Consider the following 18,784-nt stretch of genomic DNA (forward strand, 5'->3'; position numbering starts at 1 on the left):
GAGCCCCTACTAACTCTCCTCGAGCACTAGCTTCGAGGTCTACTAGAATTTGCGAGCTGGGGAGAGGTTTGGGCCTCCTGCCCTGTCCTCCTGTAGAGTCCTGGGTGATGGACGCAGTTACCCGAGCCAAGCATCTCCTTTCCTTCACAACACAGTTTGTGCCGTGCCCACAGCAACATCGCAGCGCTCCGACAGGCACGTCCCATTTTTCCGTAGATGACCCCTCTCGCCTGCAGCCTGCCTTGGCATACCACAGCGGCACAGTGAGCCCCAACCCTACATAGAGGTGCACCCCTGTAACCCGCACTCTCAGTAAGATTGCTCAGTTTGAGACCAGCATGGGTCAAGTAGTGAGTTCCGAGTCAACCTGCGTGAGGAGAACCTGTCTCAAAACAGACAAAGTCCACTCAGTCTTTTCTTCTTCTTTTATATTGAGATGAGTCCTTTTTAGTCTTTTTTTTTTTTTTTTTTTTTTTTTTTTTTTTGGTGATATCTCTAAGAATCTATAATGTTTTGTTTCTTAGGATATTGCCTCTGGCCTTTTGTCAGTCCTAGTGGACTCAACCATCACGTCCCCAGTCAAACCTCTCTGCTAGAACTCAGACTACCTACATCCAATTGACACTGAAACCATAACAGCTCAGAGTCTGAACTTTTCCTTCCCACCCTGCTCCTGTTTTCCCAGCTACGTTTACTGATTCCAGCTGTTGGGAATCATCCTTAGAAACCTTCTTCACCACTGTCTCCAAGTTCGTTTGATCAACCAAATACTGCTAGCCAAGTAGAAGAACAGAAAAATATATGGCCGATGAGAGAGATGGCTCAGCTGTTAAGAGCACTCATCACTCTTACAGAGGCCTTGGGTTTGGTTACCACATGATGGCTCATAGCCATCTATATGTAACTCCAGTTGAGGGGATCTGAGCCCATCTTCTGACCTCTTGGGCACTGAGACATCTCAAGCAGAACACCTACACCCATAAAACCTTTTTTTTTTTTTAAGAGAAAGGACAGCTATACATTGAGCACAGCACTGAGGAGGCTTTAGAGGAATACTACTGTTCCTTGTGTTTTACCCTTTGGGTGGTTTTGTTATTAAAGGCAGTGCTAGGGCTCAGAGTCAGGCACGTACGCTCGCTAAGCATATACTCCGCCCTGACAGCCCAAGAAAAGCATCAGGAGTAAGGAAGAACCAAGCTTACTGACAAAGAAGCCAATCCATTAACAGAGACTAATTCTAAATATATCTTCACCTAATGCCAAGCCTTTAAAGTGTATGAAGTAAAAACATTGAAACTAAAAGAATCATCAAGTCTACAATAATATCTAAGATTTCAAAACCTATGCCAATAATTTTTATTACGTGTGTGTATGTCTGTATGTTAGTTCTCTCTTTCCACAATGTGGAATGCAGGAAATGAACACAGGTATTCAGAATTGGCAGCAAGCACCTTGTACTGGCTAGTTTGTGTGTCAACTTGACACAAGCTGGAGTTATCACAGAGAAAGGAACCTCAGTTGAGGAAATGCCTCCATGAGATCCAGCTGTAAGGCATTTTCTCATCTAGCGATCAAGGGGGAGGACCCAGTCTATTGTGGGTGTTGCCATCCCTGGACTGGTGGTCTTGGGTTCTATAAGAGAGCAAGCAAGCATGCAAGCCAGTAAGTAGCATCCCTTCATGGCCTCTGCATCAGCTCCTGCTTCCTGACTTGCTTGAGTTCCAGTCCTGACTTACTTTGGTGATGAACAGCAATGTGGTAGTGTAAGCTGAATAAACCCTTTCCTCCCCAACTTGTTTCTTGGTCATGATGTTTGTGCAGGAATAGAAACCCTGACTAAGACACACCTTTACCTACTGAGCCTTCTCACCCGACCAATAATTAATTTTTTTAAGATCACAAATAGGGCTTTCTATTTGTCACTATTAAAATTCTGAATTTTAGGGCTAGGAGTGGTGTATACTCTATTCCCAGGACTTGGAAGGCAGAGGCATGTGGGTTTCTGTCAATGTGAGGCCAGCCTAGTCTACAAAGCAAGATCCAGGACATCCAGGGCTACACAGAGAAAACCCTGTCTCAACAACAACAAAGCTAGCACAGAAGCACCACCCCACATAAAAGTCTTATGTTCTAGGAGAGGTCTCAGGGAAGACAAACTCCAGATGAGTTTAGTGGGGCTCACAGTTCAGATGGTTAGAGACCATGACCATCATGTCAGGGAGCATGGCAGTTGGCAGACACGGTGCTGAAGCAGGAACTGAGAACTCACTTCCTGATCCACAGGCACAAGCAGAGAGAGAGAGCTAACTGGGAATGGCATGGGCTCTTAAACTTCAATGCCAACTCCCGTGACATATCTTCTCTAATAAAGCCACACCTCCAAATCCTTCCCAAATAGCTTCACTAGCTGGGGACCAAATATTCAAATACATGAGCCTATAGGACCATTCTTATTTAAATCACCACACTGGGCATGGTAGTGAATGTTGTTAATACTAGTCGAGTTCCAAGTCAGAGATACATTGTAAGACTCTGTTGTAGAAACAAAGAAACAAAGAAGAAAGAGTAAAAACAAATAATAAAATTAACATACCTACACACAATAAAAATGATGTCTATAAGAAAGCAGAGATGAGCTCTTGCTCCTGCTTTCTCTTGCTCTCCCTTGCCCCTTTGTCCCTTCTCTCCACGTGCTCATGGCCCACCTCTACTCTACTATCTCTCTTTCGCTGTCCTACTACCCTCTTAACTCCTCTTCCCAAGCCCTGAATAAACTCTATTCTATACTATTTTTTAAAAAAGCAGAGATGTTACTTTTACTAGACAAAGATTTTAAACAAGTACAGCCAATGGAAACCATATCTAAATTAACCAAAACTAAAATTGTAACTCTTGGGGCAAGAGAGATAATTCATGGCATAAAGGCACTTGTCACCAAGTCAGATCACCTCAGTTCAGTCTCAGGGACCAAAGTGATAGGGGAGAACAGATTCCTGCATATTGTCCTCTGCCCCCATGCCATGGCATTCTCACATGCAGGTACACACACACACACACACACACACACACACACACACACACACGTAATTTCAAAAATTTTTAACTAGGTAAGTCACTTGCTGCCAAGCCTGACACCTTAGTTTGAGCCCCCAAATCAGCAGAGTGAAAGAAGAAAACCAACTCCCATAAGCTGTTCTCTAACTTCCACATAGGCTGTGGCACACTGGCACACAGAGAGAGAGAGAGAGAGAGAGAGAGAGAGAGAGAGAGAGAGAGAGAGAGAGAGAGAGAGATAGATAGGCAGGCAGGCAGATAGATGATGGGTGCGTGGTTGGATAGTTGGGTGGGTGAGTGGGTAGATGGATGGATAGATAGATAGATAGATAGATAGATAGATAGATAGATAGATAGATAAGCAGATAGATGATGGGTGGTTGGATGGATGGATTAGATAGATAGATAGATAGATAGATAGATAGATAGATAGATAGATAGATAGATTGATAGATAGGACTGCTCAATGGTTAAGAACACTTGTTGGGCTTGCAGAGGACCCAGATTTGGTTCTTGGCACCCACATGATGGCTCATGACTGTCCTTAATTCCAGTTCTAACGAGTCTGACATTGTCTTCTGACCTCTGCAGGTACAAGGCACACGTGATACGCATACATACATGCAATCAAATGCTCATAGGTGAATCTAAAAATTTAAATAATTTTAAACTAGAGAGCCCTTAGAAGACAGCCCAGAGGAAATAGAACATGCGTTACGCAGAAAAAGTAACATTGGCCAGGCAGTGGTAGTAAACACCTTTAGTCCAGGCACTCAAGCAGAAGCAGGCAAATCTCCGTGAGTTGGAGGTCAGCTATGCTGGTTTGAATATGCTTGGCCTAGGGAGTGGCTCTATTAGGTCCTGTTGGAGTAGGTGTGGCCTTGTTGGAGGAAGTGTGTCACTATGGGGGTGGGCTTTGAGATTCTCCTCCTAGCTTCCTGGAAACAGTCTGTACCTGGCTTCCTTTGGATGAAGACATAGACCTCTCAGCTCCTCCAGCACCATGCCTGCCTGAATGCTGCTATGTTTCCTTCCATGATAATAATGGACTGAACCTGTAAGCTAACCCTAGTTAAATGTTCTTCTTTATAAGAGCTGCCTTGGTCATGATGTCTCTCCACAGCAGTAAAACCTTAACTAAAACAGGAACCTAGGGCTGGAGAGATGGTTCAATGGTTAAAAGCACTCACTGCTCTTCCTAGAGGTCCTAAGTTCAATTCCTAGCAATCACATGGTGGCTCACACTCATTTGTAATGGGACCTCTTCTGGTGTGTTTAAAGACAGCTATAGTGTACTCACATATATAAATAAATAAATCTTTTTAAAAAAAGAGAGAGAGAACAGCCTAACCTGCAGAGCGGGTTTCAGAACAGCCAGGACAACACAGAGAAATCCTGTCTCAAACAACACAAAGTAACTTGGTTTCAATGATAACCAAAAGTATCAGTTTTGATACATAAAGAGTTGTGAGGTTTTCAGATCTTTATACCTAAGAGTGGGTGTTGTCCTACTATACAATAATGAATTATTAATGCAAATGTCTCCTGTCCTTCAATTTGTTAAGTAAAATTTCTCATATTCACAGTTATAGAATCACCCAAACTTGTTTGTGGCATTCATGTGTAATTACAGCCTGCAAAATTACTCTTGTCTTTTTGTCCTTATAAAAACGGTTTGGGTGATGTGCAGAATGTAATGAGAAGCTAAAATACCAGGGTAAAGGAGAATTTAAGGTGTCTTGCAACTCACCGTACAGCTGGTTTGGAGCCACACAGACTGCACACACTTTCCACCTCCAAATCCTGACAAGTATTTCAGGATAGCCCAGCATCTCTCAGTAAAAATAGCCAAGGTTGTCATGGTGATGTGGTTCTTTTTTTTGCCCCCTCACAGAGCCTTACAGTCTGACCCAGTAGTTTCCCAGTTCTTTTAGAGGTGGGGTCTCACTGTATTGCCAGATTATCCTGCAAATCCCAGGCTGGCCCAGATTTGCAACCCACCCCTGCCTCTAAGTGTGTGCCAATGTGATCTCACACTCACTCTGCAGAAGAAAGTGACCTTGAACTCTCGACCTTTCTACTACCACCTCCCAGGGGGTGTAAACACACCCAGCTTCAAACCTGACCTTTCCAGTCACTACTGAGATTTAGAATAAGAAGTGTATATATTTGGTCCTTGTACCTGTTTCCCAGTACACGGTATGACTTATAATAAGAAAATTACATTCAGTTTCAGTGCTTTTTTTTTCTGGTACACCAATGCTGAAACATATGGAATCCCTTACAGACTAAATATCTTTCTTCTGTGATAATAACATAATTTGTCTGGGGTCTTGTACCTGGGATGAGGAACCTAAGTAGCCAGGGAAAACAACCACGTGATTAGAGGGTTAGCACTTTTGGGCCATGATCAAGCCTCATGATGAAATCAATCATGTAATATATAATATGTAATATATAATATATAAGGAATCTTCTCAAGAATTATCTCTGGGCAAAGCTTAGGCAAAATCTAACCCCTTCCTAAGGTCCCAGTGATAAACTTAATTCTGATTCTATTGGCGTTCTCCCTAGAGAACCGATGACTTCATTGTGCTTATTTACAAGGCCACCGACCCCAGCAAGAGTTACCTCACATAGTCACCCAGCACAGGTGACAGCTTCCTGATGACCTCAGTGATGCAGCTGCCTTCCCTGGTCTCTCTGACCTACATACTCTAGCCTCGCCCTGAAGCAGACTTGCATACAACTGGTTTGGAGCAGTAGCTGCCTGCTGAGGTCATGGTCTGGTGCTGTCCTCTTCCTTCTGTGATGGGATCAGTAGTCAATGAGCACAGCTTTTGATGATTTTTTTACAAGCAGTCTCAGCTGAACTCACAAAGATGGCGGTCGTTTGGTTCAGAGGATAGTGATGTACAGCATTTCCATTAACACAAACCAAAAAAAGGGGGGGGGGGTTGAAGCGCTTCTAGATTGCTGAGTACAGGAGGGTCACTGGAGGAGTATAGGCAGGAGTACCTGTAGAAGCCAGTATCCCCATATTGATAAAAAAAAATAATCTTTGAACAAAGGTCCAGACTTCTGGTCAAAATAAACAGAACTTTTTTTTTTTAAGTGGCACTTAAAAGAGCCTTTTTGAAACTGAAAGCATAAAAACATTACACCACGAATGAGGCAGGCTGGCTGGATGTCCTTGGGCATGATGGTGACACGCTTGGCGTAAATGGCGCACAGGTTGGTGTCCTCAAACAGACCCACAAGTTAGGCCTCACTCGCTTCTTGCAGGGCCATGACCGGCGAGCTCTAGAAACGCAGGTGGTCTTGAAGTCCTGCACGATCTCCCAATCTCCCGCACCAGGGCCTGCCTGAAACAGCAGCTTGCAGATCAGCAGCTCTGTCGACTTCTGGTAGTGCCGGATCTCAGGCAGCACCACGGTGCAGGTGCCAGGACAGTAGCGGTAGGGCTTCTTCACTCCACCGATGGCCCGGGCACTCTTGCGGATGGCCTTGGTGGCCAGTTGCTTGCACTGGGCCTTGCCACTGGTGAACTTGCGAGCGGTCTGCTTAGTACGAGTCATCTTGTGAAGAGAGATACAGAAGTGTCAATAAACAGAATTTCATGTGTACAATTAACCTTTTTTTCTTTTTTGAGACAGGACCTCACTATGTACACCAGACTGTTCTTGAAGTCACAAAGATCTGCCTGCTTCTGCCTCTTAGGGGAAGGGATCAAAAGCATGCACCTCTATACCCAGCCTAGACTACACACACACACACACACACACACACACACACACACAAAGAGATACACATATATGCAAATGCATAGTTGCACATATATCTGCACACTATGGCTGTAGTGTGTCTGCCTTAGGAGCTAGTATAGAGGCATAACCTGTAATCCTAGCACTAGGAAGACAGACAAGAGATGGCAAGGCCAGCTTAGGCTTCACAGTAAGTTCTGAACTGAAGAACAAACCCTTGTCTCGAAAAGGAAAGGGAAGAAAGGATGGAAAGGAAGAGAGAGGAAGTAACTTTTATTAGGAGTAGAAATGGAATATGGAGCAAGAGGAGTTTCCATTCCCTCCTGGTGGATGAACAGCTGACATGGAGAGCAACTTGACAGTGTATCACGGACACAAATCTGCATTCATTGTCACTGTCACTGGTAGCTTTGCAGATGCCCTTGGGAATGTACCAAGAAGCAGCAAAACTATGGGCAATATTTCTAAAAGCATCGAAGACAGAGGCAAAAGCTGTGGACAGCACAGATACATAAGAGCAGAATAAAGGACTGATAATGTGTTACTGTGTTTGGAGTGTTGTGTACTGAAAAATAAACCAACATAAGCATGAATTAACTTTTCTTTCCTAGACAGGACGGGGATTAAAGCCATCTGCCACCACTGCCCAGCTAAAACGTTATGACCTTTAATTATGTGTCTGTGTCTCCCTCCACTGGACGCCTTGCCTGGTTACAGGAGGTGGCTGGTTCGGGCTGCATATCCTCCATTGCTAAGGGCTAGCCGGGGTCACCTTCACAGATTCCTGGGAGTTTTCACTGCCCTGGGTTCCTAGCTTATCTCAGAGATGCTTCCCACACCTCCTTCCAGCTGTCTCTCCGAGTGCTCTCTCCTCTGTCCTCCGCAAGCCTGATCCCTTCCATTCCCGCCCCCATCCCCTGTTCACCGAGGATTCGCTCTCTCCTTCTCGGTGAGACTCATGTGTGCAAACTCTCCCTCGAGGCCCCCTTGTCACTGAGCATCTTTGTGTCTGTGGATTGTAGCACGGTTGTCCTTTACTTTGAGACCAATAGCTACGTATCAGTGAGTTCATACCATGTTTGTCTTTCCCGGCCTGGGTTACCTCACTCAGGATGGGCTTTCCTAGTTCTACCCATTTACCTGCCTGAAAAGTCAATGATGTCATTTTATCTAATACCTAGGTGATACCTACTGCCTGAGTATACGTTTTCTTTATCCTTTCTTCGGTTGAGGGATATGGAGGTCGTTTCTAGCTTCTGGCTGTTAGGATTAAAGCTGAAGAACATAGTTGAGCAGGGGCTAGCCCAACAGCCGTTGCCCGTCTGTGGGATATGTTCTTCTAGCTAGGCTGCCTTGTCTGGCTTCAGTGGGAGAGGACAAGCCTAGCTTCATGGAGACTTGATGTGCCAGGATTGGGGGTGGGGGGTTATGGGGGAAAGGATTGTGGGAGGGGGTGACGGGGGGGTGACTAATTAATTAATTTTACAAATGACTTTAAGGCATCAGCCCTAACACTTCACTGGAGGGAAAAGATCCTTTGCACATAATCCACTGAACAGCTGCAGCAGCAGGATGTAACTGAGGCCAGGGAGAAGGGAGAGGAACATTAGTAAGATCCTGAGGAACTAGGGGTTAGGGATTTAGCTCAGTGGTAGAGCACTTGCCTAGCAAGCGCAAGGCCCTGGGTTCAGTCCCCAGCTCCGGAAAAAAAAAAAAAAAAAAAAAAAAAAAAAAAAAAAAAAGATCCCGAGGAACTTAAAGGCAGATGAGGAGTTCTGAAGTTTGAGCCTCCTTGGTGAAACTCTGTTTTTCCATCCTAAAGCCACAGGATTCTCCTGACCTTGACTTAGGAACCAGCTGAAGAGGTCAGTGACTGAGGACACCAGATGGCACTGGTCCAGGGTCTCATTCCATTACAGCTACCATGCTGGAGAAATACTACTCGGTCCTTCCCAGAGTTATATTCACAAGTTTATAATTGTCCCTCTGACCCCTGTTCCCACCCCACCCCCATCCCATTGTTTTCAATGTGGAACTCAGTCCCTGTGATCTGAACGCACCTGACACACGTTTGCCTGAACCTTGAGCAGTGTGTTTCTTGCATGCAATTGACAGAGGGGGCCAATCTGCTCGTGGAAAGAAGGATATCTTTATTGCAACAATCTCACACTGCAATAGTCCTAGAGAGGGAAAGAGTGGTTGATACTTTCTGCGCAGGGCCATGTCTGTTCACCAGATCAGGAAAGACCTTGCCTGTCCAGTGTATCTCAGGCCTTGAGTTGCTTGACATATACATGCTCATCTCTGCAACGTATGGACCACACAGGATGTCACCATTGCCCAATATTACGCCTCCATTTCTCCTTTCCCGACTCAATCTCACCTTACATGGTGCCAGAAAAGGGCAACTTTGGGTCTCCAGATCATAGACGAGGGACCCAGAACAGTTACAGAATTGGCTTCCACTAAAACAGACTCTCTTAGGCTGCCTTTTGGCCCTGAGGATATGCAGGAACTTGGGAGATATTTGGTTAAATCTGTCGATTAGTATTTTACCCATGTTATCATAACACTCCAGAGGGGCTGGGTACAGCTCATAGGTCAGCCGGCTCTGCTGTGTACACAGCAGTTACTTCAGGACAGTCAGGGAAAGTATATTACCATAGAAACGGACCCTGGTGAGCTGGGAGCATTGGCTCAGGGCAGGCAGAAGAGCACTGGAACTGAGAGTCCCCATCATACACCTCCAATTCCAGGGTTTCAGGGTATCTCTAACTCTCTCAAGGAGAACCCCCAAGAGGCTCAAGTAAGTAATAAATCATGTAAATATATAACACTCAGGCTCAGATATTTGAGCTCACTAATATTCAGGCAATGGGGCCTGGGCCCCCTCAGTGTTTGCCCCCTGATTAGCCTTGCTGATGCATGTGGAAGCTTTTGTTCCTAAGAAAGGAACATCTTGGCCTTTCTGTTTGGCACCTGGGTAACATCATTGAGTCAAGTCCTGTTTTTCTTTTTGTTCCTGTTTTTCTCCTGAGGGCATAAACCTGTTCTTCTACTGTCCTTCCTGGAATTTTCCACTTGTTGGACTTGGAGTATATATTCTGTGAACCTTAGTAAAGCTTTGACATTCTCATAACATGAATGACCCGAGTCTGTGTTTTTTCTTAAATCCAGACCTACGCCCGGTTCTCAGTACCATGATGGTGTGGGCACCGTTAGTGGGGCAGGTAATTCAAAAATGACTGTGAGAGGTCACAGCAAGGGTCTCCAAGGGCTTCCTTTTCAGACACCTGGGGAGAGGACAGGTGATTGGTTTCTGGCAAATGGTGTTGAAGAGGGTTGGTGAGGTTTGTTCTGACTAGATGATGGAGTCAACCTCCCAGGATATGGCCTTCTGTTGTCTGCTCACACAGCTAACACATAGCACTATAGACTGAGGCCTGTGGGTATCAGCATCGGCATGATTCAGGGCATGGCAGGAAACCACAGCAATGGCCACATCAGGACACTATGGTGCATGTAAGAAGGACTACTTACCCCAAACAAGATTCCACAGCATCCTAGAGATGTCCCTAAGAGTTCCCTGTCCTATGTTCCTCACGAAGGCCATGTTCCTGCCTTCATCTTGAACCCCAGTAGTGCGCATTTCCAGTCTACTCACCCCCTTTCACACACGAGCAATTAGAGGCCAGCCTGTGCCTGCTCACACACACCTTAGCACAGGGCTCTTCTGCTCAGAAACACTAAGGCTCTCACATCGACAAGTTGACAGTGGCCGGACCCTCGGAAACCCACTAATATGCAGGGGGAAAGATGGGTTCTCTATGTTCTAGGTCCTCAAGAGCAGGAATGGCCCAGTTCTCCTCCCTCAGCAGCCTCTGTCTTCCCAGCTGCAGGAGTCTGGATGGTGCCTCACCTGCCATTGTGACTGGTTTTCAGGGAGAACGGTTCTGGGCAAGCAAGAAAGCAAAGAGGCCATAAATGACAAGGAACATTGTAGGATGTCTTCTCCCCCACAGGGAGCTGAGAGGGCCAGATCACGCTGGGGTGATGGTGGAGAGCTCAGTTTACCAGCTTTGATCACCCTGGGGTTTGTTTGTTTGTTTGTCTGTCTGTCTAGACATGGTTTCTCTGTGTGCCTTTAGCTGCCCTGAAACTTGCTCTATGGATCAGGCTGGCCTTTAACTCAGAGATCTGCCTGCCTCTGCCTCCCAAGTGCTGGGATTAAAGGCATGGGTCACCCATGCCTGGCCGTGCCACCACTACTTGGCTTCCATTGGTTTTAAAGCAACAATTCTCCTCTCTAGAATGTGAAGCCTCTCCAAACTACCATCCTTCCCAAAGACCACATCCAATTCCAACCACAGCTTGAGTGAATGCATCTGACTGGGGAGACATCACCAGGAACCTGAGAGCTCGGCCATGATCTGATGATGAATAGCCTGTGCTCAACTCACCAGGACTGTTGTAGTAAAGCTTTTTGGTGGTTTCTACCCCACCCTTGATCATCCAGTTCCCAAGTAAAGCACATAAAACCATTATATTTGTAATATCCCTTAATAGCACTAGAGCTGGGCAGATATCCACCCTCTTTGCTGTTTTATCTACTTCCCCGTCAGTGACCCCCAAATATAACTTGTCATGTTCTGTCTGTGCCAATCCTACTCCAACAGGCCATCCTCAAGACCATGTTTTCATGATTCACCCACCCTATGGTGTCTTCTCATCTCTCCCTCTCTCCTCTTCTCCTCATGGTCTCTCCTCAGACCCCAAGCCCAGGAACCAAAGTCCCTCCTACCTCTCTCTTCTGCCCCAGTATTGGCTGTCAGCATCTCTATTCAACCAATAGTTTTAAATTAAGGAGCAAGGTTACAGGGCATCATTTGGGGTACATGAGGATTTCCTCATCCCTGGGGCAACCAGACCTTGAGGGCCTGTCAACGCCTCCATTGTTGCACCATGGCACGCCTCTTGCAAGCAGCCTGTCTAGGCTCAACGCTCAACGTTGTCCCACACAATCCCAACCTCTGCTGAAAACAAAAATTAAAAATTTTTAAACTAAAAATTAAAAAAAACTAATTAAAACATCCCGGAGTTGAAATCCCTGCCAGAGTATTTGTCTTGGAAGTGAGCAAAGGAAGTAAGCATGACCCTGAGTGGTGAATTTGCAGGGGTGAGGCCTTGTGCCCTATTTGTGGCCTTCTGATATAAGTCAGGCTACATGCACGCTAGACTATTACCCCACCAGCTGAAGCACATCCCAGCATTTGTGCTGAAGTGGCTGGGGTCCCTGGTACTGATGTAAGAGCTTTGGACTCATGGTCCTCTTCTAAAAACAGAAGCCACCAAGTCCTGTCTCCAGGTTATTTTAAGTTATTAATCAGCTCCTTGGTTCATTTATGTATGTAATTTGGTTTTCTGAGGCTAGCCTGGAAGTCAATGGTAGCCCTTTCTGGATGAAGGCTTTTTTAACCTACCCTCCTCAGACACTGGGGGAAGGGGTGGCAGGGGAGGATTAGAAGCCAGCACCACACAAGTCTCTCTCCTTTGGAGGGGGTGTCTTACCATGTGTATAGACTGATCTCTAAATCACTCTGCAGGGCAGTCCTCCTGCTTCAGGTTCCCGATGGATGAAGGGACTGGTGGGAGCTACTGAAACATCTTTGAAGTCCTTTTATTAACATCTATTGAACAGTCTTTGTTTTCCTGAGACATAGTCTCTTGTAGTACAGGCTGGCCTGGGACCCACGAAGTGGTCTGTGTAGCCCACTGTCTCCAGATGCTCTCAGGCAGCTGTGTGGCTTACAAAGCTTAGAAAATAAAAAGGAATCTTAAACCCACCAAGGTATTGTGTGCAAGCAGCATTGTGGGAGAGCAGGAAACAGGCCCAGGAGGAGCAGTAGGGAAGATCAATGAATACGAATGTCTTAGATAGGGTTTCCATTGCTGTGAAGAGACACCATGACCATGGCAGCTGCTCTAAAGGCTGTTTAACTAGGACTGACTTACAGGTTCAGAAGTTCAGTCCATTATCATCACAGCAGGAAGGATGGCAGCTTCCAGGCAGACATGGCACTGGAGGAGCTGAGAGTTCTATATCTTATTCTGAAGGCAAGTAGAAGAATGTTTTGAGGCAACTAGGAGGAGGGTCTTAAAGCCCAACTCCACAGTGACACACTTCCTTCACCAAGGCCACACCTCCTAAGAGTGCTACTCCCTGGGCCAAGCATATGCAAACCACCATAAAGAACAAAGTTGACCATATGAAGCTCAAGAAGAAAGACGACTAAAGTGCAGATGCTTCAGTCCTTCTTAAAAGGAGAAATAAAAATATTCACAGGAAGGGATATGGAGACAAAGTTTGGAACAGACAAAATTTGGAGTCTGAAGGAATGGCCATTCAGAGCCTGCCCTACCTGGAGATTCAGTCCATATACATACAGCCACCAAACCCAGACAATACTGAAGAAGCCAAGAAGTGCATGCTGACAGGAGCCTGATGTAGCTGTCTCCTGAGAGGCTCTGCCAGAGCATGACAAATACAGAGGTGAATGTTAGCAGCCAACCATTGAACTGAAAACAGGGTCCCCATTGGAGGAGTTAGAGAAAGGATTGAAGGAGCTGAAGGGGTTTGCAACCCCATAAGAACAACAATACCAACCAACCAGAGCTCCCAGGGTCTAAACCATTACCCAAAGAGTACACATGGACAGACCCAGGGCTCCAGCTGCATTTGTAGCAGAGCATGGCCTTGTTGGGCACCAATGGGAGGAGAAGCCCTTGGTCCTGCCAAGGCTGGATCCCCCAGTGTAGGGGAATGTCAGAGCAGGGAGGCTGGAAGAAGAGGTGGATGGGGAGGGGAGCACCCTTATAGAAGAAAGGGAGAGGGATGGGATGGGGGGTTATGGATGGGAAACCTGGAAATGGAATAACATTTGAAATGTAAATAAAAAATAGCCAATAAAAAAAGAAAATGTGGGGGCTGGAGAGATGGCTCAGCAGTTAAGAACACCCGACTGCTCTTTCAGAGGTCATGAGTTCAATTCCCAGCAACCACATGGTGGCTCACAACCATCTGTAAAGAGATCCGATGCCCTCTTCTGGTGTATCTGAAGACAGCTACAGTGTACTTATATATATAATAAATAAATAAATCTTTTTTTAAAAAAAAGAAAAAGAAAATGTGCATGAGAACTAAAAGTAAACAAAAAATAAAGAACAATATTAATTACATATATTTATGAAGATGCTATAATGACCCCCCCTCATATGTTAACTTTGCTGTTGCTGCTGCTGCTGCTGTTGTTGTTTTGGGGGTTTTTTTTTTGTTTGTTTGTTTGTTTTAAAAAGAAAAAGAAAAAGAAAACAGGGTTTCTCTGTTTATCTCAGGCAGTCCTGGAACTTGCTGTTAGATTAATCTGACCTTATAATACTTAGAAGTCCACGTGCCTCTGCCTCCTGAGTACTGGGCTTAAAGGCTTTTAGCGTCATGCCTGGATGAAGATTATTTTTTTCTTAATGATTCTTCTCTTCTCTGCAATTCTCTTCTATCCTCCCCTGTCTTTTCTTTCTTTCCTTCTTTCTATTTTTCTTTCTTCTTTTTTAAATGTGTACACATTTGTCTTCTTATACATAACATTTGTGCAAAATACGGTACTTAAGGCACGTAGAAGCCAGAGAAAGGTTATAATTTCCTAGAAACTGAAGGTAGAGATGGTTGGAAGCTGACAATTAAAACAGGGCCGTCTGGGAGAAGAAAAGTGCTCCGAACCACTGAGCAACTGCTCCCGCTTCTAAGTTCAGGTCATAGTTTATACAACAAAGTTAAGCTTGGCTTATTGTTTTTGTGTGTGCGCGTGTGAGCATGCCGGTCCTGATGCTGTTCCAGGCAGCAACCCTGCCTGCCGAGCCACTACAAAGATGCTACACATTGTTGTGACTTCGTCCTCAGAATCAGTCATGTTTGTGGTTCCAGGAGAGCGGAAGGAGGTTGGCAGTGAGTGAGCCCATGAGGTCCAGGGTAGTCTGGACAGTATCCTGAGAACATGCTTCAGAACAGTAAGAAAGGGGTCTGCGATTAGATTTAGTGCAGAAATAACTTTTCTCAGGTCAAGTTTGACTGAAGTTCACCATGTCTTAAAAGACCAATGGAAGGGGCTGGGGTATGGTTCAGTGGTAGAGCTTGTACCTGGATGTACCAAGTTCCACACACAATACCACATGTAGACACTAAATGATAGAGATAATAATTAATTTTTAAAAGATAATAAAAGATAATTTTAAAAGAGTGAAAATAAAAAGGTGGAAAGAAAAAAAAGCATTTAGCAGGGGTGCCTTACAAAGTTTTATGGGAGACTCCATCCTTTAATTTCCTAATTAAGCAAACTCAAAAGCCCAACATGAACCAGGCGTGGATTTTGTGTGCTTGTGTTTTACTGAGATTAGAGCTCTTGTAGCCTAGAATGGTTAGGAATTCCCTTTGGAGTCAAGGATAGATGACCTTGATCTCCCCCTGCTGGGCTCACAAGTGCACTCTGTTAAGCCTGGCTCACTACTGTGAAGTAGCCAAGGCCTCCTGCATCACCTTATCCCAGTACCCACACGGTGAGGTGATTCCTATTTCTGTTCCCACATGCTCCAGCACTTTATGGGAAATGAGACTGAAAGGAGCCAGGTGGGTAGTTCTTACTCTTCTGTCCTGTGTGGCTTTCCGAACGTTTGGTTTATTTCCTTTTTCTGTTGTTTTGTTTTGCTTTGTTTTGTTTTTTTTGGTTTTGTTTTACTTTGTTTTCTGACAGGGTCTTGCCACATAGCCCAGATCTGTCTTGAAGTCTAGAACACCCTGTCTCAGTGTCCAAAGTATTGGTGTTCTCCCAACCACAGTGACACACACTCTCTCTCTCTCTCTCTCTCTCTCTCTCTCTCTCTCTCTCTCTCTCTCTCTCTCTCTCTCTCTCTCTCTCTCTCTCTCTCTCTCTCTCTCTCTCTCTCTCTCTTTCCTGCTTGTCTTATCCGATGCAAATGCTTGCGTTCTCGGTTGTGAGCCAGACATAGTGAGACCATACAAAGTTAAGGGCACATTATCACGTGTGGGAAGCCAGCACTGCTCACGGCGTGAGTTACAGGTGGCTCTGGATACATATACACTTCCTTCTCATAAGACTAGGAACAATGTGCTATAGGATCATCCTATAACTCAGCACTGGGCAGGCTGAGTCAGACAGGCAGGTCTCCGTGCATTTGTGAGTAGCCTCTGGCAGCACCTTCACCAGTCGTGCATGCAGACAAATGCTCATAAACAAAATAAACACCTTGAAAAATATTTCCAGTTATGCACTGGTGGCATATGCCTTTAATCCTATCCCTCTAGCTCTTGGGAGGCAGAGGTAGATCTCTGCGTTCCGGCCAGCCTTTCCTATATAGGAGTGCCCTTGCAGGCCATAGGCATTGGGGCCCCTGGAGCTGCCTGATATGAATTCCGGGAACTGGACTTGGGTCCTGTGGAAGAGCAGACAGCATTCTTAACTGTTGAGTCATCTCTCCAGCCCCTCGTTTTAGTTTGCATTTTGAAGTTGAGCCAAGTATCCCACCGTGGACCTACATTCCTGACTCTAGTGTGTGGGATGATGTTCCAGGTGAGGCAGGCACAAGATAGAATGAGGCCTGTCACTGGATGAGAAGGAAGGCTGGGTGGGACACTAGTGTGGCTAAATCTTAAAATGTAGTGTTGAGAGTGCAAAGTACCTCTTAGATACAGCATGTGATGCCAATTTTATAGCTTTGAACTGTATAAAATTATGCAGTTTTATATATATATATGCCATACACACACACACACACACACACACACACACACACACACACACAGTGCCCTGTACTAGGGTGGCAGAGGTGAAAGCACCAGGATCGTGGTGACCGTAGCTGAAGAACTGGCTTGTTCATGAGGATGTCAAGTGCTTCAACTGTAGTTGTAATCTTTCCTTTTCTTTATTCATTTAATGTATTCTGCCATGCATGTGTACCCTCTTACCAAAAGAGGGTAGTTCGTGCATAAGGGTAGGGCCATGTCCTGCAGTTTGAGGGATACATCCCTGAAGGAAACTCAGGTTTCCTTCTCTCAACAGTAATCAGTGGCTCCTCATCCGGATGCGAGACTTGGTGACATCCTTCCTATCCAGGTTAGACTCTTGTGTGTGACTGTCCTACTGTACATGGAGAATACTGTTTCCCTGTAGCCGTCCACCTCTGCCTCTGCCTCTTAAGCTCTTTGAGCTCTTTCTTGCAATAGTCCATGAGCCTCCCTCACCCCCATGGCTGAGCTCTCTACACTGAAGTTTCTCTCTGTGGTTTGTTTTAATTGAGGGGTGTCTTGCCCGCACGTATGTTTGAGCACGATGCATCCCTGGTGTCTGCAGAAGAGAGCATCAGATCCTCTGCGACTGGAATCAGAGATGGTTATGAGCCACTGTGTGATGGCTGGGAACTGAACCAAGGTCTTGGGAAGGCAGCCAGTGCCCTTAACAGGAGAACAATCTCTTCAGACTCTCAGGCAACCCCTCTTTAAGACAGGTTTTTGGTGTGGCTCAGGCTGGTCTCAAATTCCACAGGCTCCTGCCTCGGCTGTCTGAATGTTGAGATGACAGCATATGTGAATAGACTCGCTTAACTCATTGAGTGACTAAAGCAGGATCCATTTAAGGGGACAGAAGTAATGTCTCTGAGCTGAGAACTTTCAACTTGAACATGAATGCAAAATTAGTGTTTTGTTTTGTTACAGAGACGAAGAGTTCTCCCACTCTTAACAGTTGTCATCAGTTTTCTTTCTTTTTTTAATTTTTAAAGATTTATTCATTTGTTATATATAAGTACACTGTAGCTGTCTTCAAACACACCAGAAGAGGGCATCGGATCTCTTTATAGATGGTTGTGAGCCACCATGTGGTTGCTGGGAATTGAACTCAGGACCTCTGGAAGAGTAGTCGGTGCTCTTAACCACTGAGCCATCTCTCCAGCCCTGTCATCAGTGTTTTGTTTTGTTTTTTTCCAGAGCTGGGGACCAAACCCAGGGCCTTGCACTTGCTAGGCAAGCGCTCTACCACTGAGCCAAATCCCCAAACCCTGTCATCAGTTTTCTTAAGGTGACTAATCTCTCCGGGGCTCTACAGCAGATGACTCTCAAGGTATCTTTCATGATCAAGTAACCCTCAGACCCACTGAAAGAATGCACTTTGACAGCCTTTAATCCCAGCACTCGACGTCAGCCTGGTCTACAGAGTGAGTTATAGGACAGCCAGGGCTACACAGAAAGACCCTGTCTCAAAGAAAGGGAGGGAGGAGGGAGGGAGGGAAGGAAGGAAGGAAGTGTAGAGAGCGGCACGGCGAAACAAAGATGGCGCCGACGTCCAGCCTTGTCTGGATGTCGACAACTTACTGCGCATGTGCACGCTTGTCCCCTTGTTAGGGCGGCCATATGATAATGAGATGTAGGGCGCCCTCCAGTGGTGAACAACGGTACTGCACATGTGCGGTTTTTGCACCAGGTGTCAGTTGACCGTTAATATGCTAATGGGGTGATTCATTCTCCGCCAATCCCTGGAGGACAAGTAGTGGGGTGATCCATGCCCCACCAATCCCTGAGAGATAATTAGCATACTGTTGTGTATATAAGTCGAGCGACTTTGCTGCTCGGGGGTCCCTGTTCAAGAGAGCTGTAACACAGTAAAGGCTTGTTCGCAGAAGAATCCTGTTGCCACGCGTCGTTCTTGCTGGCGGGACATTGGGCGCGCGACAAGGAAGGAAGAAAGGAAGGAAGGAAGGAGGGAAGCAAGCAAGCAAGCTATGGAGCACTTTAATGCCATTTGCTTATTTCAAAGTGCTACATTTTTCTTTACACAACAGAGGAGCTAAGGTGTGCTCAGAGGAGACTGGTGATGGGCAGGTCCTCCTTAAATCTGGTCCAGATA

General features: G+C 45.7%; 1 protein-coding gene across 1 annotated transcript; it reads right to left on the reverse strand.

Annotated features, from left to right (window-relative positions):
• Window positions 1–6,139: 6,139 nt before the first annotated feature.
• On the reverse strand, window positions 6,140–18,362 carry H3f3bl1 (H3.3 histone B like 1). The gene is made up of 2 exons (XM_087582013.1): window positions 18,253–18,362; window positions 6,140–6,632 (listed from the first exon to the last, which is right to left on the reverse strand). The coding sequence occupies exons 1-2, from the start codon at window positions 18,289–18,291 to the stop codon at window positions 6,213–6,215; spliced, it is 459 nt and encodes a 152-aa protein (XP_087438139.1). The 5' UTR covers window positions 18,292–18,362; the 3' UTR covers window positions 6,140–6,212.
• Between the last annotated feature and the right edge of the window lie 422 nt (window positions 18,363–18,784).

The sequence above is a fragment of the Rattus norvegicus genome, chromosome 13 (assembly GCF_021556685.1).
Source record: "Rattus norvegicus strain SHRSP/BbbUtx chromosome 13, alternate assembly SHRSP_T2T, whole genome shotgun sequence".
In the NCBI taxonomy this organism is placed as follows: Eukaryota; Metazoa; Chordata; class Mammalia; order Rodentia; family Muridae; genus Rattus; species Rattus norvegicus.

What these genes read in the sequence shown, in the direction of transcription:
- H3f3bl1 (XM_087582013.1), bottom strand. Translation starts at nt 18,291, where the DNA reads ATGGCCGCCCTAACAAGGGGACAAGCGTGCACATGCGCA. An exon ending in GACAAGCGTGCACATGCGCA is followed by an intron (nt 6,633 to 18,252) that starts GTAAGTTGTCGA and finishes TCTCTTCACAAG; the next exon opens with ATGACTCGTACTAAGCAGAC.